At 36.7% G+C, this 27,905-nt stretch overlaps 1 protein-coding gene across 1 annotated transcript in view; it reads right to left on the bottom strand.

Moving 5' to 3' along the window:
• The window catches only part of LOC128999957 (dynein axonemal heavy chain 7-like), a 60,413-nt gene extending 34,251 nt beyond the window's left edge, over positions 1 to 26,162 (bottom strand). The window contains exons 1-26 of the mRNA XM_054426756.1: positions 26,101 to 26,162; positions 25,362 to 25,577; positions 24,950 to 25,153; positions 23,859 to 24,148; positions 23,522 to 23,644; positions 23,188 to 23,341; positions 22,394 to 22,620; positions 21,757 to 21,955; positions 20,501 to 20,735; positions 19,921 to 20,036; positions 19,341 to 19,482; positions 18,885 to 19,021; positions 17,805 to 18,035; positions 13,353 to 13,518; positions 12,488 to 12,633; positions 11,846 to 12,094; positions 9,159 to 9,319; positions 8,474 to 8,645; positions 7,038 to 7,211; positions 6,241 to 6,372; positions 5,794 to 6,018; positions 4,954 to 5,151; positions 2,340 to 2,463; positions 2,069 to 2,244; positions 1,345 to 1,493; positions 582 to 729 (exon numbers count right to left, since the gene is read on the bottom strand). Of these exons, the coding sequence (XP_054282731.1) occupies positions 582 to 729; positions 1,345 to 1,493; positions 2,069 to 2,244; positions 2,340 to 2,463; positions 4,954 to 5,151; positions 5,794 to 6,018; positions 6,241 to 6,372; positions 7,038 to 7,211; positions 8,474 to 8,645; positions 9,159 to 9,319; positions 11,846 to 12,094; positions 12,488 to 12,633; positions 13,353 to 13,518; positions 17,805 to 18,035; positions 18,885 to 19,021; positions 19,341 to 19,482; positions 19,921 to 20,036; positions 20,501 to 20,735; positions 21,757 to 21,955; positions 22,394 to 22,620; positions 23,188 to 23,341; positions 23,522 to 23,644; positions 23,859 to 24,148; positions 24,950 to 25,153; positions 25,362 to 25,538 (4,455 nt within the window). The 5' untranslated portion in view covers positions 25,539 to 25,577; positions 26,101 to 26,162. The remainder of the gene's footprint in view (positions 1 to 581; positions 730 to 1,344; positions 1,494 to 2,068; positions 2,245 to 2,339; positions 2,464 to 4,953; positions 5,152 to 5,793; positions 6,019 to 6,240; positions 6,373 to 7,037; positions 7,212 to 8,473; positions 8,646 to 9,158; positions 9,320 to 11,845; positions 12,095 to 12,487; positions 12,634 to 13,352; positions 13,519 to 17,804; positions 18,036 to 18,884; positions 19,022 to 19,340; positions 19,483 to 19,920; positions 20,037 to 20,500; positions 20,736 to 21,756; positions 21,956 to 22,393; positions 22,621 to 23,187; positions 23,342 to 23,521; positions 23,645 to 23,858; positions 24,149 to 24,949; positions 25,154 to 25,361; positions 25,578 to 26,100) is intronic.
• Between the last annotated feature and the right edge of the window lie 1,743 nt (positions 26,163 to 27,905).

Genomic DNA, 27,905 nt, shown 5'->3' with positions numbered 1-27,905 from the left:
CCATTTATACATAATTTTATAATTTTCCAATTACTGGTGCTGTTGCCTTAGACTTTGTTGTGATTATTGCGATGAAAAGAAAAATTGAACATGATCAAATAAAATACAACATGCATAACGCATAGACAATAGACAAATTCTTTATTCCTTCAAAAATATACACATATTGTAATAGACATCGTCAAACTTAACAAGCAATAACAAAATAACAAGGCAACAAATATTTGTTCTGTCAAAAGATAATACATAAATAAATGTCACATAGTATAGTAAATTTAGTTTTATTTTTCTAAGGCTTTATTTTCTTTAGTTTTCCTTAATAATCTTTCTTTATCTAATCATTAAAACAGGTTAGCACGCTAGCATTTAACAAATGTGTTAAATTTGTTTGCGTTGTCTTCGATAAAATTTCCAAATGAATTTTTTCATCGAGATAATTATGGGTATGCTAAATTGTGTTTAAACATATTAAGTGTCTTTTACGCAAAACAGTGTATTTCATGACATTTAGACCTGGAAAAGTTAAGGTTAAGTTTATAATTAGTTTTATCTCATTTATGTAGGTTGTACAGTTTACACACCTGAATGACGCGGGAAAAGTCACGTAGATTGAACAAGTAGTGAGACTTGGCTGGTGTGGGCAGCAGGTTGGCCAGACTCTGCTTGTAGATGAGTAGTGTGGCTGACACCAGCTGGTCAATACAAGGGTCAAACTCCTTACTGAACCCTCTGTACAACAAACATAACTGTCAGAAATATGTAAAACAATAGACGTTTCTGTCATTGTAATTAGTACAGGAGCCATTCACATATCATTTTCCAGAAGTTTTGCATGAATAATTATATCCTTTCCCCACTGATAATATAGTTTATGAAGATAAAAAACTAAATTTAATAATTGACTGAGTAGTCATCAAGTTATTGGGCTTGTATTCAAATCATAGTATTGGTTTTGATGGTTCAGTCATGAAAAGTCCCAATGCAAGACTTTATCATTTCATTTTTGTCATTGTACTGTTAAAAATTAATTTAACCTAATTTAGTTGTAATTTTTTTATTTTAACCACACAATTCAACGAGATATCCAATTGAATCAAACTAAATCAACTTATTAATTTTCATGAAATAGCTATAGAATCTTTTCTAAAATAAAGAGTTTTAAACCACAAAGGTGTTGGGAGCTTGGTGCCTTCTATCTAAGATAGTATACAATGCTACACAGTACAAATAAGGCACATTTTATCATTATGGTTATCAAAATCTATCACTTTCCAACTACTTTATTTTCAATATCTAAAAAATTCAACTGTGTGTATTTCTTTTCGCACAACGGTTTCCATTTACCTAGTGTCCAGATGCCACAGCATGATCTTACTAAAGATGGTCACCATGACTTCATCGGTGAACTCATTGATGACCACAATGTTGAAATGTCTACTGAACCGAGGAGTGACTGTGTTGCCTGAACTGGGAGGACCCATCGCACACATGAGCTGCAACACATCATCAACAAACTTACACAAAAACTATGTCTTCTCTCTAGAAAGAAAATTTGATTTTTGTCTTCAAGTCATAATTTTAAGCCACCAACCGTCGTACTTTGAAGACCCCTTTAAATATTGAGGTAAATCACAAAACAGATGTTTTGTGCTAATTAGTTCTGTTTGTCTGCAGTCTATGCCATGTTACAGTACACACAGTTTTAAGCAACTAAAAGGCTCTCATTTCCTGCTAATGGTTTTTTGGACTATCTAAAGCTGTGGTATCCAGACTGCTATCACACCAAATAAGTTTAGATATTTTTTTGTATTCCTACCATCCTTGTTCAGTGAGTGGCAACCTTTTTTAACCTTGAACCTTCTTCATGGGCCTCAGGCCTGTCACGTATCCACTACAGTTAAACTGTACTGACAAATTATAAGTGGTGGCCCCAGATTTGAATCCACACCATTGTTTCACAGACCAGTACCAACCACTAGTACCAACTAAGCCACCGACTCACCAACAACATATACTAAACTAAAAAAGAAATATACAAGGTACATTGTGTATTGACAGTTTCCCTCACCTGTATGTCAATGAGTTTCATGGCGACCACCTCCTTGCGGTCGTACCATATCTGATGGTCGAGCCATTGCCTCAACAGTTCTATAGGAGGCTGAGCTCCGTAAGTCTCCTTCATTGGCATGCTGACATCGTCCACAAACACCACACACTTCTTGCCTAGTGGCGGGCCGTAGACACCTGGAAAAACGAGGTAATGAGAGGTAAAAGAAAAACAGAAATTGACATAAAATTGTAAATAACTATTTCCCTCTAATAGAAACATGATACTATACCTTTCCTCCGTTTATCTAACTTGGCCATGATTATGTCTTGGGTTTGGTTTGCAGAGGTTTGAGCAGAAAAGTTGATAAACATTGGCTTGTAAATGTTACTATCAATCTTCTTCAACAGATAGTCCTGAAACACATTGTTATGGCATTAGTATGAGGGTTGTTCAGAAATCAAGAGGTCTCCATTGGGCTTCCGTGGCGGCAAGCAAGCTAGTAGTTCTCATCTGAGGCCAATTGTAAATCCTTGTCCTGATCCTCTACTATTTTAGCCGGCAGTGTTGGGAAGTAGCGCGCTACAAGTAGCGACGCTACAGTAGCGCGCTACTTTTTTTGTAGCGTTAGCTGTAGCGTCGCTACTTTTAAAATTTTGTAGCTTTAGCTGTAGCTAGCTACATTTTTAAAGTAGTTGTAGCGGAATTTTAGCTACTTTTCTCACTACATTTACATTGTTTGAGATAGTGATTTTTACCATAACCTCAACCTTACGTGAAACAACATCTTTCAAACTGAGACTGAGATTTTCAAAACAATTAGGCCTACTTTCTTGGCTTCATACAGCTGGTTGCAGCCGTGTCATTCCCTATTACAACGTTGTGTGGACATGGAGACCATTAAATTAGTGTTATCCACATTTTTAGCTCTCATTTCCTTAATTTACTACTCTATGATTACTGTCAGATAAAATAAAATCGCTACATGCAGACGACGTTTAAACGTTACCGGTACCAGTGACAATACAAGCTATTGAACGCTTGCAAGTGATTGACAGGGAAATTAGTAATCAATTTAGTTTCTTTGTTATATCGATAGTGTTTTAACTAGGGTTTTAATGAAAACCAACAACCTTAAAATAATGTGAAAGCTGGTCTACCAACCTTTGCTTCAGCTGTTGATTGTGGTTCATCATCACAAGCCCTTCCTTGGTTAGATTACAAAGATTTTTCTAAGGTTTACTAAATTAACAAAGAGGAAATTACCTGATGAGATTTAAGATATGCCTAGACTACATGATAATTGTAACGAAAAAATCTCCATATAACATGAAACTTACATTTAAAAAATAGAATAGTTTGCTCCTGCTAACAGCTCTTGTATTGGACTATTCCTAGGCTATGCTAGGGCTTAAAACGAATACCAAGTTCAATTATTAGGAATATATCTGTTTAGTCCTTGCAAGAACAAAGCTACTATAGCCAACTTGTTACATAGCCAAGTAGGCCTACATGTTATTTTTACTTTACAAATTTCAACATGTTTAAATTAAAAGCCGATTTCAGGATAAGTTGCTGAATACTGTTTTCTGTACCAACTAGGTTGAAGCACTTGCCCTATGCATAATGACAATAAAGGACGATTTCTTGACATTGAAAAGTGTTATTCATAGAGAACAAGTAACTTATCACTATGGTTAAAAGTTATAGCAATGTCGTTTTTAACATTAAAAGTAAAGGGAGGTAATAAACTCCAATTTCAATAGGCTAGGCTCTGTAACACAAAAAAGTATTTTTAAATAATCGTTTTACAGTTTAAGTGGTCTTAATTGTTGATATAAGACATCTATAAATAAATCTATATTAAAGAAATAAAATGAGCTTTTAAAATATAGTTTGGTTGTATGTCCTTTAAACTTAATGAAATTTACATATAAGATGCTTAAAAATAATGCAATATTTAAAAATAAGTACTAAATATGATGGGACACCCAATTATTTGATGCTGTTGTTGTAATGTTAGGTTTATAATGCCAACAAATTAAATCAAATCTAGGAATAATTTGTTTTCCAAGTAATGTTAGATACAATACTGACATTTCTTGTTTAAATGTTTGTTCAATAAAAATGTTATTGCAATTAATTTTACATTTACCTAATGTGCGTGGAATAAAAAGTAACGTCTTTGGAAAAGCAGCTAAAATTGTAGCTGTAGCTACATTTCATTGTAGCTGTAGTTGTAGCTAGCTACTTTTTCGGAACTGTAGCTGTAGCTGTAGCTAAGCTACTTTTTTGGAAATGTAGCAGTAGTTGTAGCTAGCTACATTTTAAAAGTAGCTTCCCCAACACTGTTAGCCGGTTCCCCCTTCCCTCCCAAAATACAATTAGTCTTTTCATAGCATTTGAAAATGTTGTGAAAGAAAATTAACACTCCCGCCAAGTATCTATTGCAATCTGTGATTACATTTTTGGGGTCTCAGAAAATGTGCGCAAGGGATGGAAGGAGTATAAAGTGGTAATATTTGCACCATGTTTTACACGGTGTAGGCTGACTGCTGCCATTCCTCTCTTTTGAAGCCTAAGCTAGGGGAATTAATTTTCATTCAGATCCCAATGTGTCTGAATGAGTGAGATTGTTGAACTAACAGGCGAGATCCCTTTAGGACTATCTGAAACACACCGACCGGAACCGGTGAGAAAAGTTTCTTTAAATTCAATTACTGTTTTCTTAGAAACTGATGAGCACCTGCTGCCGGGCTCTTTGAGAAAATCTTGATGGATTTACTAGCTTATCATTAACTAGCTACTCCACAACTATCTACTACTATTACTATACTAACTATTAATTCACTATCACATACAAATTTACAATAAAGCGAACGTAGCCTAGCTCAAAATCTATTTACCATTGTATAAGCAGACTTTCCGGTGCCGGTAGATCCAACAAACATGACAGGTTTTTGATGCATCACGAGGAGATGCATCAAAGCCATATTTCGGACTGTTTCTACGGTGGGAACAATTATCTGGTTGACAGGGATGTCTCTAGGGATGGGTGATGCAGATGTTAAGTCCTCTGACCACAGCTTCCACTTGCCTTTACCCTACAACACCAAGAAACACATCAAGTTTATTTTTAAAGAGTGTGGTGGCCTTTTTTACCTAACATTTGTCCATCGACATAGTCCTTGAATCTGTGCCTTGGATGTATCCAGCAAAGCAAGGAGTGAGCTGGTATAGTACAGGAGTGAAATGTACTGGTAAATTTAAATGGCAAAAGTCACAACTGAATACCTAATAAGTCAAACCATAAGTCAAACCTCCTACATTGCTGCCAAACAACCTGAGCAACCGATTCATTCAATGAAATATAATAAGTGTTGATGAGTAACCCTCCTGATTTTTAAAAAGTTTGTATTGAAATTTAACAGAATACATTATCAATAATAAAGGAGTTTGGGAGCGAGCTGGTCTAGTGGTAGAGCGTGGGTCTCCAGACCCTGAGGTCCTGGGTTTATATCCCACAAATCTCTAACGGATTATACATATTTGATAATGATAATGCTGTCAACCCTCTGGGCTTAGTCTGAAGTAATGTGAAAACAGATTTGCGCTAGAACCTATTGTTCTAGAATATGAAGTTGGGACACAAAATATTATGAAGGTGGGACAACAAAAATGGGACAAGTATTCAAACCACTCACAAATTTAACAACATTTAACATAAACCAGGCAAGCATACTCACTTCTTTTATGAACCTGTAGTCAAATACTGTCGCTTGTTCAGGAATTGTATAAATGTAGGGTTTTAAAGGAGGCATGATGAGATGATCTGGTAGACCAAATTGTTCCTTCAGGTGAGCTGGAAACTCCTTCAGCAACAATCCTTGGAACAGAACACTGAACTGTTCCCGGCCAGCGGAGTTCAAACACGCTCCAATGGACCAGATACACGAGAAGAAAAACACACCCTGGAAAAAGGTAAATAACCTATATAAATACACAAATACACTAAGAACAAGTAAAAAAATAACTCATCAAAAATAAAAAAAATAAATAGTTTAAATACCATTGTAACTATAAAAAACTAAATTTGAGGAAACATTTTACAATAAACAAATTTAAAGGAAAATCACTAAAAAGAATTATTTAGGTATTCTCAGCCAAGAATGCATCAAAACAGTTAAACTCACCTCCAACTGTGCCCTTGTATCTAAATCGGAGATATTCTTGACAAATTCTTCATCGTAGAAGTCATTCAGAAAACAGTCAAATAAATTTGTCAAAGATCTTATGAGGTTTGAATCAGAAGTTGGAAATATTTCCTAAAAAAGAAAATAGCTTAGATTAGTATTGAAAGTGTCATAAAAGTGCTAGATTTTTCTTAATAAGGTCGATACATATAAAAAAAACATAGAGTTGACATACAAGTAAGACATAAAACATCCTGCCTTGATTAACAATAAACAAATAATAAAATGGTAGTAAATTTTTTAAAAGTATAGTATTTAAAATTAAAATTGCACATGTACAGCTCGCGACACGTAAGCTGGCCCCTGACCGATCAGTACTAGCATCTAGTTCAAAAATATCATGTGCCGTCTTGCGGGTTGTGTCAACTGTCCATGCGATCCTCCTGAAGGTGCTCAGTACGTGAATCACAGGGAGTAAACCCTGAAACAGAAGAAAGGTTTGCAGTCCGGTGTTTTCCTTACATCCACCCACACCCTGCATATAGTGCCCGCGCTAGGCCCAAGTGCCAGCTTCCGAGTCACAAGCTGTAAAGGAGTCTTACTTCAATGATAAAACTCAAGAGCTTAGAATGGAAAATACATAGTTGGCTGGTTAAATTCTAAAAGCAAGTACTTGAGGTCCCTTTGAAATTTGGAGGAAAACAAAAGCATAAAATTTTATTAAAAATGTTAGTAAAATAAAAATTATACCCCATACTGATAGATAATGAAAATAGCAAAAAAATACATACCACAACTTTGGTGCGCCGCAGAAGGTAGAACAAGACAGGGCAGAACCTATGGAAGAGATGCACAATGACTTGTTTGTTCTGAGCGTGGAGACATGGTGGAAGTGTGTTGAGCCAAGACTGTAAGAGACACTCCCAGCCTAGAGTAGCTGGCTCCATGTAAATCATACCACATCTGGACACCTACACACACAAAGTTAGTTGGCAACATCTTTTATGAATAATAATAGTTTATCCTCATGGACACAAGGGCTGATTTTCAAAATCTGCTTCAAAATCCAACTGAGGCCAAGCAAGCTAGTTGAAATTTGGACCAACACTGTGTTCTGTGCTTCATTCATCACTATTCTTGCCAATTTTTTTGTCTATGCACTGATTAATCTTGTCAAAGTCCAGTAAAACACAAAATGAGGCAAAATCTGAATACTCCCTTTGTTCTTAAATTAGGTTTCTGTGGGAAGGAGGTCAAACCCTATTAATTATCACTTAAGGGTGGAATCCAGCTAAAATAGTAGGAAAAATAATAATGAACACATCCCTGGTTTTAGATTTTAACTAACGCACTTGGCCAATATAAGCTCAATCACGATACTAATTGACCCACAACACAACCCATGTAGTATTGTGAAGGGTATCTTTTCTTGTGTCAGAACTTGGAACATAACTGTAATCAGTATAAAAATGCAAGGAAGTTGTTTTGGTGATATGCCATCAGTTTTTAATTTTTTTTGGGGGGTACCAATTAAGATGCCTATAAAATGTTTGTGTTTCACTGGGATCCTATTAGAGCGTTATACTTGTGTTTCCAAACAAATATGAATACAGTAGGATTGATATCTGCTACTGTTTGCATATCATCTCTCGTATATTGGTTATGTTCATAACGAAACACATCTCCACATCAACAGCCATTACAGAGCTACTAGTGTACCTGTTGCTCGAATTCGAGCAATTGCAAAGTATTGCAGGTGTATATATATTTTAAAACAAATGACAGTCACAATTTCCGATGACTTAAAAGAATCAACTCAAAGATAATGTTATCAATCACTTTACTCCAGTTATCGAAACTGGAAACGAACCCACTCTGAAATCGAATGCTCAGTCCACTCCAGTTATGGAAACTGAAAACGAATGCTCTTGTGTGTATCATTTGTCTTTCTTTACTACAAACAGCTGTAATTAATACAAATAATTTGTCTGTTTAAGTAAACAAAATCTTTTCATTATAAGAAATACATTGGGATTTCGATGGCCTGTGGGGCAAAGCCCGAGGATTTTTATTACATGAATTGGTGAAAGGGGGCGTATACACAAAAAATACTTAATTTTGACACATCGTTTGTAAAAATCCGTCCATTACTAACGGAGGAGTAGTGTTTCGAAGAAATCGCCTTCACGTATTATATATAAGGATTTGACAATACCATTGGTCAGACACTCACCGTAGCTGGAGAGGCAGCCTCTAGATCCATGGGTTCAAATATCAAGTTGGTTGTTGGAGCCAGCTGTATGATCTCTCCTGACATCAAACACAACTTCTTGTTGTCATCCAAAACTGTGTTCATGTTCTCTATCCAGATTGCATCCACTGGACCATCGAATATCAGCCATTTCCTGGGTAAACAATATAAAACATAAGCATTGTTTGTACAACCCTAATCTTGTAATCTTTAAGAAGTATACATCCATTATCCATTGCAGAACTTGTTTTTTATAATTGGTTGGTGTCGAATGCCAAAAAAGCTATAGCATATAGAAAAACTCACATTTTTGCGCCAGTTTTAATTTTTAATTAGGAGGTATATTTATGGGAGAATTGTCAAGAGGGCATGCTTCTTGTTAAACATTCTATGGGGTAGAATACTTCACAAGGAAAGAAAAATTAGTGGGGATTGACAGTAGTGAGTGATGCCACTCTCAAATCAACCAATCAAAAGTTGAAATTCATCAATTTAATTCAATATTTCTGTCGAGGAAATTGGGTAGTACACAAAATGTAATCAGAAATGCATCAACAAAAATGCTTGTAGTGATTTAAGAATTTCAAAACATTTTTGAAATTTGAAATCAAAAATTTTTGATGTGATGTTAAAAAAACAGTAAACTCAATGAAACAATCAGATATACCTGTTCAGGTTGGTTGACATGGCAAACTGACGATAGCTGACAGCCAGTATCCCATCAGACCACTCGTGGGAGACCGGGTCAAACTGTCCGTAGAGCTGACCCATCGTGATTGACTTGGGGTTCATGACTGCAATCTCTACCTTGTGCTCATTCATACCACCCTAGTGGACAAATATGTTATACAGGGTGTTTTTAAAAGAATGGCGGGATTTTAAATGATAATTTGCTTGGGTACTATTCAAGGTAACTAAACGTCTTATACGTCAAATTGAAGCTTAAATAACTAAGTTTTGTTTACCCCGTAGCAAGGGAGGAAACTTTTATCTTGGCATGCGTAAAACAGGTGCGCGGTGCTATTCCACTGTTGCGACTCGTACGCTTGACCAGTCGCCAGTACGACGTTTAAGGCACAACAGAAGGCAAATATTGTAATCTGTGGTTCGCAGAGTTTATCTCCATTGCTAAATTAAACTAAATTTAAATCTACTTGATGATAAAGAAACTTGAAGCTGGTTTAATGAGTTTTGTGGCACCATGGTGGCAAGCAATGACTTATAGTCGAAGAAATCCGACAATTCTGAATCAGAAGCCTGAAAAATATATTACCTGATGAAGTATTCAGTAGAACAAACCAAAATTGGTCACTTAATGATGTTATATGTAAAATATAGAGTCTTTGTGCCTAAAAAGATTCAGTTAGAACATCAGATAAACCCGCCGATCGCCCTAAGCGTACAGACTTTGCCAGTTTTACGCTCATATAAGATTGATGAAAATCTGAATTTTATTAAATCATTCCAAATTGTATCAAAGAATTAGAAAAAAACTTTGTTCTTTTCCCTTCAATTTGACGTTAAATTGTTTAATTATCTTGAATAGTCCCTGAGCAACGATTCCGAGGTTTAAAACCCCGGCATTCTTTTAAAAACACCCTGTACTGTCCCAACTACTAGATTGTTAAGATAATTGGTATAATGACAACAGTGTTAATATTAGGCTTACATAAAGTGATAATTGATTTGAAACTTCAGTTAGAATCATTTAGAAAACATGGTGCGCAAAATTACTATGTACTTAAGGATTTTATGGTGGATAGGTTTCTTAACTTACTGACAAAATTAGATGAAAATACATAAATAAACACATCAAACATTAACTTTTGCAGTAGATGCTGTAGTCTTTGTTCTTGTTGTGGTTGATCATTATTCTCAGTAAGGACTAGAAGTCTAAAAAAGGTCTTTGATCTACTACTACCTCTCGTCCCACAATGATCTGTTATTAGCCTTTTAATCCGTTTTAGTCAGTTAAAGGCTACATAAGGTAGGTCCTATCTAACTAATTCTAAAGTAACTATTTCCATTTCCTGGGTTAAATAATTAGAATAGGGATGGACGGGATTGAACTTTTAGTTCGGGACGGGACGGGATTTTTTCTGTGCATAAAAAGAAAGTCTTGAGTATTGCAGTTACCAAAAAAAGACATACAAAATCAATTTTTACCGTTTGTGGCACTGATCTATAAAAACCAAAAAAATGGGTAACAATATAAAGGTACCCATAGAAACTTGTGACTCACGCCCATGGTGCGATCGTCAAAATGAACCGCGGTCACGGGGTGATCGTCGGTATGACTCGCGGTCACGGGATGATCGTCGGTATGACTCGCGGTCACGGCATGATCGTCAGTATGACTCACGGTCACGGCGCGATTGTCGGCATGACTCCGCGGTCACGGCGCGATCGTCGGTAGGACTCCACGGTCACGTCATGATCGTCGGTATGACTCCGCGGTCACGGCGCGATCGTCAGTAGGACTCCGCGGTCACGGCGCAATCGCCGGTAGGTCCCGGGGTGATCGCCGGTATGACTCCGCGGTCACGGGGTAATCGCCGGTATGACTCCGCGGTCACGGGGTGATCGTAGGTATGACTCGCGGTCACGGGGTGATCGCCGGTATGCCTCGCGGTCACGGGGTGATCGCCGGTATGACTCTGCGGTCACGGGGTGATCGTCGGTATGACTCCGCAGTCACAGCGCGATCGTCGGTATGACTCGCGGTCACGGCGCGATCGTCGGTAGGACTCCGCGGTCACGGCGCGATTGTCGAAATGATTTCGTCTCCTGCGTTCGCGGACCTATCGAATGCAATAGCGACGTCATCGGCAATCGCGAAGCTGCAAAATCGCAGACGATCGGACCAAATCCCGTCCCGAAAAATTCCCGAATCAAATGTAATCCTGTCCCGATAATCGGGAATATTTTTTTCCCGAAATATTCCCGAAATTTCGGGACCCGTCCATCCCTAAATTAGATACACTTTCTTGCATCACCATTTCTCAATATGACAAACAGAAAGATATCTCATCTTTATAACCATTTTCAATTCATTTTCCAAACGAGTTTTAGCTTTCACTCAACTATTACACAACTGATGTCAAAAATTTACAACATAACTTTTAATAACAAAAATTGTATAACGTCTGTACATTTATAATAACTGAAAATGGTTGGATACCACACTAACACCACGATAGTTTTGCTATGTTAACCTTGTTGATCAGCAATCACTATAAAATGTAATACGTTGGCGTGTTTGAGTTTTAACAACTAACATACAACAGTTAGTATATAAGTTAACCAGATAAGTTTCACTGGTATAAAGTCTTAGAGTACAGACAAATACGGTACCCTTTCTTCGATGAGTGCCAAAGCATCAGCCAGCATCCTATAGGACGACGTCTTGCCACCGAAGGGCATTCCAACAATCATGAAGCCGTGTCTGACAATCATCATCTCGTAAATCTGCTGGATCTTCTCCAAGAAGAAGTCCGTACACTGCATGTTGGCAGCCTCACACGCGTCCTGAGCTGCTTTGTTCAACACTGTGTAGTCTGGGTCTGGCAGTGTCACTCCCGGGAACAGATCTGACGTTATTCCCTACAACAAGCAAATGGATGGAATTAGAAGATAAGTCCTAACTTGAATTTTTAGGAGTTGAATTTACTAACATTGGTGCAAAATTGGTTTAACAAAGTTCACTTCATACAGTGGAGCTTCATACAAAGAAAGGTCCTCCTTGAAGATAGCTACTACTTCTTGTGCACTAAAATTGATAAAATAAGACCGCAGCAATGGCCACCATCATAACTTTCTACAAGTGGTAGCAACGCTGTTAAATATGTTAACCTCGCACCTCACTTATTAGGACAAAATTTAAAAAAATTATTTCAAATATGGTGAAAATACTTAAAAATATAGTCAACATATTAATATTATTACATAAATGAAATACCAATAAACCTACAACAAAAGTACGACTGAGCTACTTACATGGAACAGGGGTAGGTCATGATTGAGAAACTTGGGCAGGTTGACATCTTTGATGGATCTGAGAACAATGATGTCTTCTGACTCGTTAGGATACTTCAACTTGAGATTAGCTGCAGCAGTGAGCACAGACTTTACAGCTCTCATACCTGTAAATTTGTAAAGTGAGTTCAGTTAAGTAATACAAATGATGGTATTGAGAGTTCAGATTAACATCATCAGTTTGGTTTACCTGGTTTAGCCAACATAATGTGGTCTCAGAATAGGTGTTTTCTTATTTTTAAGATAAAAAAATCCATAATCCTTAAGTTACATTAAACTTTTGACTTTTGATTACACTTTTTATTTTGTAACACTAAAATAACAAGAGTTAAGAAGCATCATTTCGAAGATAGCATATCTAACATGTTGCCAGCAATAGCAGTTTTGACTTTACACTAGGGTTAGCCAAACCTTATCCATTGTATAGCAAGAGCTATCTAGGCCCTATACTTGTATAGCAGGCAAAAAGAAGGGTTGAAGACAACTGCTATAGTGGTAGTTTTTGACACTAAGAATCTGATAAGCTGACAGAGACATTGAATCATGGAAGGAGAAACCATATATTTTTATAAATATTGTCCAGAACATCCTTTGTTTTGTAATTAGTTTTCCTTAAAAGTTATGAAATTATTCATCCTATTTAAATGCACGTTAAGTTTGTAAAAAGCACATTATCTCTTCAAAAACAGGAACCTGGTTAACTGTGCTGAACCTAATAATACTTCCATATTTAAAACATTTCAAACTACACAAAATAAACAAGAAAGCATTCACCTACAGTAGGTACTTTAAACAAATATTCTTCAATTGAAATAGAGGGACTCACCATAGTCATAATGCTGCTGAGAAGACAGTTGCTCAGAACACAGTTTGTATGTGGCGACAATCTTGACGGCTAAAGGCCGAGCATTGAGGTAACCATTGGAGTAGAGCTGTATCTCTGAGATAAGGGCGTAGTCTGGTACCATCATGGCTACTGATCTGAACAGCGCCTGAAATGACGAATCAGTTCAACCTCATTAGTCACAGTTCAATCACTAAAAAAGTCATGTAATAACTTTTTTTCTTCAAATAGTGAGTGAAAGTTATTTAAAATTATATGTTGAACATTACTCGTTCAACTTTCAACATGAAACTTCTGTACTGTATCACTGCTGCCAAAGGGTTTGATATTCATAAAGCCCCTAAATCTCAACCCGCAACATTGAAGCAGTACTGTATTGCAATAATCACCCTAGACTTTTAGGATAATTTTTCAACCATTTTATTGTTCAATTACCTTTTTGGTTTTTCTTGCCTTGAAGTTCTTGTTGGTTTTTTATACCTGATGCGCATTTCGCCACAGGTTGTGGCATCTTCAGAGTTCGCTATCCTACACTTACATTCTAATATATACACAGTTTATATATACAAGAGTCACTGTGCCAGTTCACATGGTAGCGTTTCCACTCGCGGCGCGGCGTGCGTGTGTTGCGAGCGCGGGGTGTTTACTTGTGCCGGGATCGTTGTTAGACTGACAGAAACAGTGTCTGGTGGATGGACGGGTTGGGGTGTGGAATTCACAGAATTGTTGTATCTGCGACGTTGTCTAATTTCTGCGGGGTTGCCAAATCGGTTGGTTTCTATTTCGTACATGGTCTTAAAGATGATGGAGTTATTGAAGTCCTCTTTTATGTTAAGTAGGCTGTCGGGTCCAGATTCGGTGACTTGTTTATAGATTTGGTAGCTTTCCTGTATTTTGGCTGTGGTTTTTGACTGGGTTCTGTTCAGGATAGTAAGGGAATCGGGGAATGTTATTGAATGAGTATGGTTTTGTTTGAGGTGTTTTGCTACTATTGAGGTTGGATTTTTGTAGTGACTAGTGTTGTGTTCTTTGAAGCGTTGGGAAAATGATCTATTCGTGTAGCCAATATATTGTTTGTTACATGGTGGATTGCAGGTTATTTTGTACACTCCTCTGTCTTTTTCTATTGGTCGGGCCTTTGTACTTGCTTCTATGTCGTATAGTGGTATGGGACAGTTTTTGACTTGGTATGCAGGTGTGTAGCCAGATTTCTTGAAAACTTTGCCAATTTTCTCTGATATTTTGCCAGTGTATTTGATTGATATATATTTTGGGTTTGGTTCGGGGTTTTGGGCTGTAGTCTCGTTTTCAGGTCCGTGTTTTATTTTCTTTTTCATTTTGTTTATAATGGGGTCAATTATGGTGGGGTTGTATCCATTGTTTTTTGCTATTGTTTTTATTATATTAATTTCTTTTGCATATTCCTGGTCGTTGAGGTTGTAGTTTAATAGCCTATAGACTAACTAGCTGTACCCGCGGGCTTTGCCCCGTTTAACTTCATACGTGAGCTCGTTCGCATGGCTCAATCACGTCATGGTTGAAGTTCGTTCGCTACGCTCACTCACCTTTAGGTTGGAGCTCGTTCGCTGCGCTCACACGTCCTGGTTGAAGTTCGTTCGCTACGCTCACTCACCTTTACGGTTGGAGCTCGTTCGCTGCGCTCACTTGCCTTCAGGTTAGCTCGTTCGCTACGCTACCTCGCCTCAGGGGTGAAGTTCGTTCGCTACGCTCACTCACCTTTTGGTTTCAAATTAGCTGTTGTCAAATATTAAAAAAATAATTGTGCTGCACTCTGTTTGGTAATCCTCGTAACTTTAATGCTATTGAACATCATAGAACAGAACCAACTTGTTTAATTGAAACAGCTGTCATGATTCATTAATTCCATTTAAATATGAGTACTCATTAGGTTAACATGGGAAACTCCAGAGCCACTGGGGCGGAGCCCGAGAGTCCGATCAGAATAAAAACCACTTAGTTTTCCTATTTAATGCCTAAAGAATCAGTGTACCAAATTTCAGCCTCCTAGGTAAGTGGGAAGTGGGAGAATTAGTGATGAGTGAGTGAGTCAGTCAGTCAGTCAGTCAGTGAGGGCTTTGCCTTTTATATATATATAGATGAACGGAAGGCAGCCATTTTTTGATTGTATGGATGGTTGGAGTCAGCAGGTATTATGAGGTCCGTTTGGGTGTGTTTCCTATATATTCCAATAGCTACCTTTCCTGTGCTGTTTTTTGTGATGGTTAAATCAAGGAAATTTATACGATGGTTTTGTTCTGTTTCCATTTTGAATGTGATGTTGTTGTGAATTTTGTTAATGTGGTTTAGAAAGAGATTAGATTGTCGTTTATTGCAGTTCATTACAAGGAATGCGTCGTCTACATATCTTGCGTAGAAGGTTATTTTGTTATAGAACGGGTTTGAATCAGGAAGGACGTTTTGTTCTTCGAATTCCTGCATATATAATTCAGCTAATGTGGCAGATAAAGGTCCACCAATGGGAAAACCTTTGGGGTCATAGTAGATATTTCCCTTATATGAAAAGTAGCTCTGTTTAGTTATTATGGTAGTTATTTTAATTATGTCATTAATTTCATTTTCTAAAAAATTGTTAGATGATTTTAGTCTATTTTTCAGAACTTCTATTGCTTCATTGCGTGGAATGTTTCCGTACATATTATTTACATCAATGGAAGCCAAAGTATATCTCTCAGGAATATTTTGTGATTGAATCTTCTGAATGAAATCTTTACTATTTTTGCATGATACTGTGGATGTGTTAGGTAAGTTGTTTTTGATTAGTGCGTTGATATATTTTGATATTTTGTATGATGGGGCTGGAATTGCATTAATGACCGGTCTAATTGGGTTTCCTTCTTTGTGGGTTTTTATTAGAGGTTTGAAGGTGGGAGGGGAAGGGTTGGTGTTGTACAGATATTTGCTTGTGTCTGGGTTTAGTATACAATTGTTTTCGATAAAATCTTTAATTTCTTTGATTCAATCGTGTTTTGGTAAACTCAATTACGTTTTCCCTACCTATCCCAGTGTATATATCAGTGTTGGACGTCCAAATTTGTAAGTAATTTATGTTATTTTTATTTATTCTTATAATTGTAGTTTTTCAGTGAATCGCACATGTGGTAAAATTTCATGTTATATTTTGTTTTGTTATTTCTTGTTATAAAAGGACATTTCTTCAGGTTTAAGTCCCACAAAGGATTTTTATGTCCGCTTTTAGCAAATCAATTAGTATTATATAGTAGACTGTAGTAATCTTATGCTTCTATATTAAATTAAGTGAACATGTTTTTGTAGGGATATTCAAAGTAACTTGTAAAATATTTTAACGCAACAAAATTATTTGTAGAATCGCTGTTTAAATTTGTTAATATTTCAGTAAATATCAATTAAGAGTGTAACAGCCATTGCTTTGATTTGGGGAAAATAAAATGATACTTAAAGTTGAGGTAGGCTGCAGGTTCGACTAGACATGGAAGTGTTAATTGGGGTAGTGCGTGTGTTTCATGATAGATGAACCGCCATAGTACTCTTTAGCTATAAAATAATAAGCAATCTTTCATCACGTTTACTGCGTTCAAACAGAACTACTGTTTAACCAGGTTGGACTCCGAGACACAATCTTCATCTTTTAAGTCGTTGGCCGACGAAGGATTTGCGAGTACTGGTCATCTCAAATTAAAGTAAAATATCACACCTCAGTTGGCATGTTCGGAGTCGGTTTGTAACCGCGCCATATACTTCTCTTTCAAGGGGTTTATTCACAATTTTTGACTAAGGTTATCATTAATTGTTGCACTCGAAATCTGAGTTCAGTCATTACATTATATTATTTTTAAAGTTAAGTTAAGTTACATGCATTTATTGACTAAATATTGAGAAACCATTGAATTGTAAATTGCTATATTGTTATTCTGCACAATAAATTGAATTGTTACGTATTTCTTTAGTTTTCAATAACCTGGGTATTTCTTTTTAGCAATACTATTCATTCAAAAGAGTTTGGTATATTATAATAAACAATAGGCCACTACAAAAGATTCACATTGAAGTGCAATACTAAAGTTAGAGTAGTAGTGAGCAAAGTAAATTCATAGTATGTTTAAGATTTGTTTTCAGCTTGGAAGAACTTCAAACAGCACCAGGGACGCCCCCTAAAAATCTCTGGGAATAATTTTATTCTATAGGGCCCACTCAATTTTTATTTAACTTCAAACTTCCATTGCCAAAGCTCTGTTGATTAATTATTGTTCACACAGTTCTTCCAACCTAGGGGCAACCAAGATTTGTAAAGAATTGATTATTGAGAGTATTGTAAGGAGAGTAATATATTTAAATACATATTTAAATATATGAGTCAAGACAGTCTTATTTTTTCTTTACATGCTTTGCTTAAGAAATGCATAATAGGCTCACCTTAAGGTTGTCAGGCAGTTCAGAGCGCCCGGCATACCCAGGGTTCATTGTGATAAACACGGCACAGGTCGGGTCAAGGTTCAACTCCGTACCTTCAAACCACAACTTGGGGTTGCCAGCGTTGATTCCTCGTTGGATTGTCAGAATCTGTTGAGCCACAACTGACAATACCTCTAGGTCTATTCTGTTGAACTCGTCAAAACAGGCCCAGGCACCACAAGACGCAAGACCCTAAAGGAAGAGTGGAAGATTGCATTTAAAGGCATGGGCTAAAATTATGCATTATTAAAAATTAAAGAAATACGGGGTTAACAATTTGGAACAATATGGTTTCTTCTAGTAAAATTTTCACTTTATGGTTTAAATTTATAAAATAAAATAGAAAGCAATGGCGACTTTCATGATCAGACCTGGTAGGTAAGTACCTAGAAAAATATCATTATCAATAAGTTAAACTTATTAAAGCCAAAGTGACAAAGAAATGTTTCAATTCCTTTATTTATCTAAAGGAGATTCTATCATATACTAAATGCTTCATTCTGGTTGTTTTTAACAGATCTTGTATTGTGGGTCCATGATCTCTTAGGTAAGAAGAATATTTCTGTAAAATATTTGTTATTTACATCATCAATTATATGTTTACAGTAGATCAACATTTGGTTTACGAGGTCTCTAAGCTCCAACACCTTAGTCAAGTCAACCACTTTATGTTTAACAGTCTGTCTTTACCAATTCCATCACAACCATCCAACTTCTTGTTATTAGCCCTTTGTTTTTTCTGTTAAAACAGAGCTGATAACAAAAACTATTTAATAGATTTTTAAATTTTGATAAATTAAAAACATTTGTACACAACAAATTACACATTTTCATACATAAACTATTATAATAGACCTTCTAAGCAATTACCCAGATACTCATAGCCATACTTCAGTGTAGAGTTTATCATACTTACTACCAATGCCTTCTCCTGCAATATACAATACTGCATTGAATAAGCAGGGTAGCTGTTACACAGAAGGAAAGTTTAACAATTTAGGTACATGTTTGTAAGCCTTCTTATCAAGACTAGTTAGTTACCTTGAAGAACTTGCCGAGCCCAATATAGTCCATGCTGTCAGAACAGTTGAACACCACACACTGTTTAGCGATTGCTTTGGCCAGATCCTTGGTAGTCTCTGTTTTACCAGTGCCAGCAGGTCCTTCTGGAGCTCCACCTTACAACATATTATAATATTATTAGAAAAGAAAACTGCATCTTTTAAATTCATTATCTAACCAGCACAATAACCCTTTTGGTGACACATTTTTAAAATCTTAAGTGCAGACTAAAGGGGCTGTTGGTAAATTCAAATTCCGAACCTATTTAATCCACAGTAAAAGGCTTTATGTTGGAGGTATTTAATATTTAGTTCTAACACATAACTCTTTCATACTTATAGACCAATTTAAAGGCTATCAACTCATTCAACATTAACGTACCAAATTTCTACTACCAACATACTTCCCAATGTTACAATAAACTCTCCTAGTTACCAAGATGCAAGTGAAGAGCTCCAAACAAAGTCCTGTAGCAGCGATCTGTCAGCGGAGTTATCACCAGCCTGGACGAGTTACCCAGATACTCATAGCCATACTTGAGCGTAGAGTTTATCATACTTACTACCAATGCATTCTCCTGCAATATACAATACTGCATTGAATAAGCAGGGTAGCTGTTACACAGAAGGAAAGTTTACAATTTAGGTACATATTTATTTAGGTACATAAACCATAATAAGTCTAGCAAGAGGAATTTTTAAAAACTTTCTCTTTGACCACTAAGATAACGCACAAATATTCCATTTCTCTAATAAGTTGTTCTTGACCTCACAAAACCTATTTCAGACTCAAATCACCAAAATTTTTGATTGAGACAAATAAAACTTGAGTTAACGTCAAGATCATACATGGTTCAACAACTAACCAGACAAAATTGGCATAGTACCCATTTGTCTCATAAAATGTTCAAAGTATAAACTTGTTTACGAAACAATTTTATCATAATTAGTACCAAGTAAATATAATTGTATTTTTCTACCAAGATCAAAAGTTAAATATATCATGTTTACATCACCTGCCAATAGTAGCGAAGCTGGGAGAGCCACTGGAAATCATCGTCTTTGGAAATCTTTGCCTTGACAAGTGAACTCACAACATCCCTCGCATGGACATCAATGACTACCAGTGCCTCTGTAGAACATCATGACATTGTAAAATAGGTTTACTTACGGTGATTATGAATAATGAATAATCCAATTTGTGATAAAGATCAATGAACACTTAGTATTTAAGATTGAAAACACAAGAATTAGCATTCAGAGAGAGCATTCGTATAACGGTATGTCTTGGTTGTTTGTTGTCACTTAAATTAAAGACTGGTAGATGAACTGTAATAACATTCACACACCATAGGGGTGAGTTTACAACAGTAACACACACATAAACTTTACTTTGGAAAAAGGAAAGGGGAAGATGGGCTAAAGATTGGTTTTGATGTTTATGAAAGTGTGTTTACATTTAAGTCTCAGAGTGTTCTAGCGAACACTTTTAAATCAATAAATAAATATAATATAAGTCAAGAGTGATCAGTGGTGGAGTAAATACCTTATGAAAAAATAATAGTTGAAAATGGCTAACTGTAAACCAAAACTCACCCAGTGTGATCCTATTCTGTGTCTCCAGTTTGCCCCTGACCAGTTCTATGATGTTGTCTATCTGAGAGTTAGACTTGGCCAGATACTCAGGTAGACCGCCTGGCCTGGCTATGGCCGAATGTACCTCACTGGTCCAGTATGTAGATGATACGGCCAGCACAGTCTGGCCAGGCCACGTCAACACCCACTGTTGTCTGGGCGTGTCTGGGTACGCCTCCATGGCCAGCTCGATCATCTGGCCACAACACAAGGTTAGTGTAAACTATACAGTAAAGTGATGAAAAAAATAAAAACAGTAAGAAATGACGGAAACATTTTTTTTATATAACGTGCTTGTTTAGGCTTTGATGGCTAAGATAAAGTGCGATAGAGTGGCGCTTTTAAAGAGGATATAGTGAAATACGGGGTTGAAATGTTGAAAAGGAGCAAGTAAATGGCTTGATCGGTAAGAGAATTTATTGAAAAATGAGTAAAAATAATGCAAAACGCTAACATTTTGCGTTTGCAGAAAGAGGAAACACAAATTACAAGAAAGTTAGAGGGGAATTTTCAGCAGTGCCTATGAAAAAACAAACTTTGTTTTAAATTAAGTTAGTAGTGCAGCCTATGTATATCCCAACTTATCTTAGGGTGCTAGACTTTAGCCCAGACCTTTTTTCACATCATTTCAGGCTAACCGTAGAGGGTTGTGGCATCATCACTTAGATAATATCAATTGGTAATTGTATAATTTGATCCCGGGACCTTAAAGACCTAAATCCCACACTCTAACATTAGATCACCTCACTCCCAAAGTAGTTAACTAATAGTGTAGTATGAGCTATGGCAAATATAAATGTAATCCCCAGGTTAAACAATAGAGTTAAATTGTTGGACTACTGTTTAGATATTTTACGTACATGTATTAACTGCATTTTTAAAATGTAGTGTATTTGTCTAGATAATTTAACTTATTTAAATAGCTATGTTAACCCTCATATTCAGTTTTAATTATGAGTACACACAAAGAGTACATCACTTAATCAAGTAATTAATATAAGTGAAGTTAGGCTGTATCCCTTTTTCACCTTACCACGATTTACCTTGGTTATGATGATACAATTGTCTTGTTGAAACATGAATTAAACTCTATATTTTTAACATATTGAGCTAACTAACGTTTTAATGATTATACACATCACCCACAGTGCATGGATCAAGCCATGCAGTTTAATTGAACCAAAGGTTGTCTCTGCTGTGTATGCTGATGCTCCTACCTTGTGTATGCTGATCTTCATATCCTTCTCCAGCAGCAGCAGCCATTTCTCCACCTGTCCCCTGGCCTGGGAGGTGGAGATGACATCCACTAGAGCAACCTCTTCACCTTCAGTGGACTTCATCTTGGTCACATCTAGGTCCTCGGTGAACTGCAGCTTGGCGATACCTTCGAAACACTTCTTCAGATGAGGCTGCACACTGTAACAACACATAACACAATGTTCACTCAAGAGTATTTTGTTTTGGATCCAATGAATGATTGAGAACACTTCCGAGCTATATTGTTTATCACCTTCACTGTCATATTAAATTTTACTTCCAGCCACATAACTTGGTAGTTTACAATTCCTCAACAATAACTAGAAACAGTGAAAAATTGACGTGTTTTTTTTTTTAAGAGGTTGGCGACCTCTTTTAACCTTGCATTTGCCCGTCCACATAGACTACAGATCTGTGCGTGGAACCTATCCAGCAAAGCAAGGGATGAGCCGGTACGGTACGAAGGTGAACTGTACAGATAAATTTTAGTGGCAGTGACCAGGATCCGAACCCACAACATCGCTGCCTTGGGCTCAAAGTCCGTTACGCTACCAACTGAGCCACCGACTCACCAAGTGAGTGGTGGTTTTGACTCACCGAGTGGGATCCTTGGTCTCTGAGAGGATTTCCAACAGCTCGTCATTAGAGAGGAAGAAGAACCTTGGGAAGTAGAGCCTCTTTTTCTCCAGATACTCATTGAGACCTCGCTGTATCATCTCGAGCAGGTTGTTGCACTTCTTCAGACGTTCCAACATCTTGTCAATCTCCACGACGGACATGACTTTGGTGTCCGACACTACTGTCTTCATCACATCTCTCCAAACCTGTCAACCAATCCACAATCCACATAGGTATTAGATGTCCATTTGCTTTCCATAACTAAACTATGGATACATTTTAGAACTAATATCTTATCAAATACTACTCTAAATGTCAAAAACTATTCTATAAGGGGTGTTCCATAAAGACGTTCTGGTAGTATTGTAACCCCACAATGTCATCAAATATCTTTGAGGCCTATCTATGACAGGCAAATATGCAATGTTAAAGGGAACCCCAAATTTGTAAAATATTTGAATAAACCAATGAACTTAACACATATAAAAACCAACTGAAGATGATACATATTTTAAAAGTTCTATCTGGACATCCAGAACAAGAGGCTGGGGCTCTACTCAAAAAAATGTATATTTTACCCACAACTTTAGTATATGACTCTCTCGGGACCGTTTTTCACGTCACATACGACTAGGGTTGAGACATAGTCAGATAGACAAAGCCATCTATTTATCTGGTGGGATTTGAACCCAGGACCTTGATGAGTTACACCCTGCTCTCTACAGTAGTGATGGACTAGTAAGACCATCTTGCAGACGATAACAATCACACACCTTATCTACAGCACTGAACCTTCGTCCCTCCTCAGGCATCTGCTGTTGTATGTCAGGTGATGAGAAGATGGGCTCCAGGTACATCCATGTACTCTGCACCTTCAGCCACTCGTCCAGTATCTCTTGCAGTAGCGACAACTTGGCCTCCCAGCCACTGTAATCCAATCATAAGAGGTTTAATATTCAAGTTAATAAAATTTAAGTTTTATCCTAATGAAAATTTATTTCAACTTATATTCCAAAGTCCAAAATAAAATCACTAAAGGATGTAAAATACAGATATAATGTTTCATTTTTCATTTTTGATCTCTAACACACGTCTTACACAACTCACAAAATGGTTTCTTCAAACGGCTTGATGTACAGCGAACTCTTCATTGTTTGTGTTTTGACAATGTGGTCGTCAAGCAGCAGTTGGATGTCATCCACACTGGACAGGATGTAGGTCCCAGTGTCTCTGTAAACACAAACATCTGTTAAATGCATGGTGAGATCTGATGAAAGCTAAAGCAATAACGCCAATAACAGTAGCCTACCTAACACAGAGTACTTTTCATTATAGTATCTTTTTTGAACATGATTTTTTTCAAAATTTACTCTAGTCTAGGTTTTTGTTTGAAGTAAGTAAATCCAAAGTAGCAATGATGAACCTTCATTTCAATTCCACAGACCTGTAAGGCAACACTGTGAACTCAATGTCTTTCCATTCATTGATCATCTTGTTGAGATTCTTCTCAAGATTGTTCTCCTTTGTCGCAGAATCACTGATGGCCTCAAACCTCGGGATGTATTCTTCAAGACCCAAATCGATAATCTTCGCCAAAGTCAACTCCGCGTCTGCTCTAAGGGGAAAGCCGACAATCTCTGATATTCTTTCCCAATGACGCTCTTTCATGCCTGGATTTCCGAGTGTCATTATAATCGGCATGTGACCTTTGAAATCTTCCACTTGCTGCCTAACCTGTTACAACAACAAAATAAGTAATTTAGTTTATTGTAAAATACATCAGCGTTATTAAAATGCCGATAAAGGCTTTTTTAAATATACAAGGTAATATGATCCATCTTAACATGCAAAATAGCTAATGATGAGTTAAATAGCCTGAAAATTATTGGAACAGAAATTTTATTGGTGTGTTATAATAACAACAATTTAGTACGATAACCAAGAACTAAATAAACGAGAAACCAAAACCATTTTCTCATACAAATTTAATCAGATATTAGAATAAATTAACACTAACTGAAACATCTCAGTAAGGAAATTATCTAAAATAAATATGAAAATTAGGATTGGAAACAAAATTGTAGTAGAGATGTACCAGAACTCGATTTTTATTCAAGATAGGACATTAACCAATTCATTCATTGGGCTATCAATCGACATTTCTTATAAGTTAACCATGAAAAATTAATACTATGGTTACCTTACCTACAATAATAGCAGATCAGTGTTTAAGCTGTTATATTACAAACAAATTTTGGAACAAACGTAACTGCATATCTTACAGTTATTAAGGTATTCTTAGTAAATTATGCCCTAGGCCAGAATAGATTTAATTTGCATTTGATCGGAAGAGTAGATTTAAGTCTATAGTGGGTGAGTCTTCTCAGTATGATATACATTTACATACATATAAAAAGTATTAATCTTTCATGGTCATTGACCACTATGTCAATCACAAAGAAAGGAAATTTGACAAATTAAATTAGCAATCTTGAAACATTTTTTTTTTTTAAGTTTTTGTATACATGAAGGTACCTGGCTAGCCAGTTGTCCCGGAGCAGGTAGGTCAGAGAACTGTTTCTCCAGCTTGTAGATGTTGCGGTAGAAGCCCTGCGTCTCTTGGTCAATATCCTCAGGGTCATAGGAGCCTACTCTGCTGGTCGTCCACAGCTCGTGCTTCTCCAGGAACTCTACAGCGTTGTCGTAGAGACGCTTGTATGGCGCGAGTCTGTCTGCAATCTGTGACAATCATTCATGTGTACATCTGTGCAAATAATGCAGGGAATCCAATAAATAGTACTGGTCAATGACTGTAAGATTAGGCCAATGTTAACAGTTAACACAATTACACAAGGTATATTTTTAATGGAAACTTGTGAGAAACTATCCAATCATTGATACATCTTTGATGCTACACTAATTAATTTAGTCGGCAAAATTAAATTACCTGTTTCCTCATGGGGAAGAAGCTCTCTTCCCACTTGTAGGCCTTCTCCTCTTCATTGAACTGATCAATTCTCGCCATGGCTTGGTCCAGTTTGTTATCAAGCATCATAGCCTTCTTCTGGTAGCGATGAAGTTCGTTGATGTCTCCGTACGTTTGCAGCTCATCAACTTGCTTCATGTACGCTTCCAAATCGTCTTTGAACTTTTCAATTCTTTCCTGGAATGAGTTTAGAATGCTTTAAAGTAAAAAGTGGCAATTATATCTTTATCATAATCCAAAAAGCACTAAATCACTAAAAACAAAATTTTACTTATTTAATAAACATTTCCTTGATAATTGTCTGGGTAGCCGAGTGGTTGTTAAAGTCATTGCCATCAAATCAAAATTTTTGATTAATAAAAAACCAGGCCTAGATGCCATTATTTGTCATTGGGTGATAAATTAATGATACTATCTAGGTACCGATACTAAAAAGTCTACGTTAAATAGTAACAAGAGCAGGGTTTGGACCGTTCCTTCGCAAAAGCGTGAAACAAATTCCAACGGTGCAGATAACCACCAAAATAATAATAATTATTATTATTTGTCTAATAAAGATGGTCCTAAATAAACGAAAGGTGTTAGTCAGTAAAAACGCTTCACAAGACTTGCTACTCAATTCGACACAAACTATCAGCTTTATGTGCCACACTGTCTTAACGATTGAATGGACGATCAATTGATTAAACATTCCACTAACCTTCAGTGACTGCTGGTACTCCAGTGTCTTCTGCTCCACGATGCGTCTGTTCTCCTCCAACACACTGGACATCTTGTTGTACCACTGGAAGGTCAGCGAGTTCTGTTTCATCTCTATGGCAGATATAAGAGTGAAGTCTGATAGGAACAGAATGTATCCCATCACTTCTTTGAGTCTGTCCTCCATCTCAAACACCGTCTGACACTCCACGACTCTCACGTACTCTATCAGCTTCATCAGTTCCGCAGTGTTTGCCGGCTCTGACAGTGCCTTGTCTGCGATCTGCTGGTAGTCTTCTCCCAGCCTACAAATCAGAAGTTTTCATCTCATAGGGATTAAGTCATTTTATTTGCATTCAAAACATCAAGATTTGAGATAATTCGTGGTAAATTATTTAAGAGCAATGTGATTCATATCAAATCACGATAGTGGAATAATTATTGAGTGTCAAAACAATATGCCAAACGTAAAATATATTCCATTGTTTTGTGTGTGAAATATTATATTTTAATGAGATCATCTAACAACCTAACTTAAAGTCACCAACAAGGGACACAGGCTTTTCAAAGATTTGAGGGCCAATTGGTACGAAGGAAGAGGTATTTACACATGAACGAATAATTCATGCGTGATTTGCTATATTTGTGCTTTCATCATCCATGACTAACCACAAGTTGTAAGTCCACATAATCACATAGTCCACATATAGTTGTTAAACCACATTATCTTGTTTTGTTATGACCTTACCAATTTACTTAACTCTATAAATGAGACTTACTTTAATCTTTAAGTAAGAAAACCAACTAGTCAACTAGTTACAATCACAAAAATGGCAGAAGACAATACATTTTAACCAAGTCAACTTCATTCGCTTTCAAATCAAATCAAATCATTTATTGCCGTAAAACATACAAAACATACGTATGGCATCGTCATATTTTACAATAAATTTCTATTTACAAAACTGGACACCTTAAATAAGTGATAAATTCGTCAACATCATCAGTTTTTTAGTCGAATCAAACATAGCCTAAGAGTATTAAAGCAGTAGTTGTGCAAACCGTGTAAAGGTATTAGTGTTCCTTGGATAAAAAAACAATTTATCTTACAATTTACCTTATAACAACAATTTATCTTACAACAATTTATCTTATACAATTTATCTTATAATTTAAATATTCTGATAATCACTAAAACAGGCCTAACCCACACTTACTGCTTGCAGAGGTTCTGGTAGTCGCGTGTGAGTCGAGCTATCAGCTGATCGCGAAGGTTCCTCGCCTGGGACACCATTGTTGCGATCAGCTCCTCGCGATGCATCTCAAACAGTCCCATTGTTATGACGTGTGCCAGCTGGATAGGGATCTCCTTCATCAACGTGTCGTACAACGCAACTTGCACTTTGTAGTCTTCAAACGAGTGGTCCTGGGTCAGGAACTTCTCTACTTCTTCTTGCGCCTGAAAATATTTTCCTAATAATATGTAAATATTATTTAAATATAAATGTTTAAACACAAAACATGCAGACGAAATACAATGGAACGTCAAACAGTTATGGTGGGCAAGGAACATAAATAGATACTCCGGTTACCTATAGTACTTAAAACATTTGAATTGCTGTACATCTACAGGTTCAATTCACCATGTAACATTTTATTGCTTGATAACTTAATTTGTAACTTACGTCTCCGTTGATGAGATGGATGTAATCGTCAAAGTCCTGGACTCGCAGTTCAGGTCCGATTCTCTGCTCGTGAAGAGTTTCTTCTACTTTCGTTCTACATTCATTGACAATTTCATCTAAA

This window comes from Macrosteles quadrilineatus, unplaced genomic scaffold (genome assembly GCF_028750875.1).
Source record: "Macrosteles quadrilineatus isolate MER2022 unplaced genomic scaffold, UCM_ALF_1.0 Scaffold_8__2_contigs__length_117827958, whole genome shotgun sequence".
Taxonomy (NCBI): Eukaryota; Metazoa; Arthropoda; class Insecta; order Hemiptera; family Cicadellidae; genus Macrosteles; species Macrosteles quadrilineatus.
The sequence above is the reverse complement of the archived record's forward strand: the minus strand, read 5'-3'. Positions and strand labels throughout refer to the sequence as shown.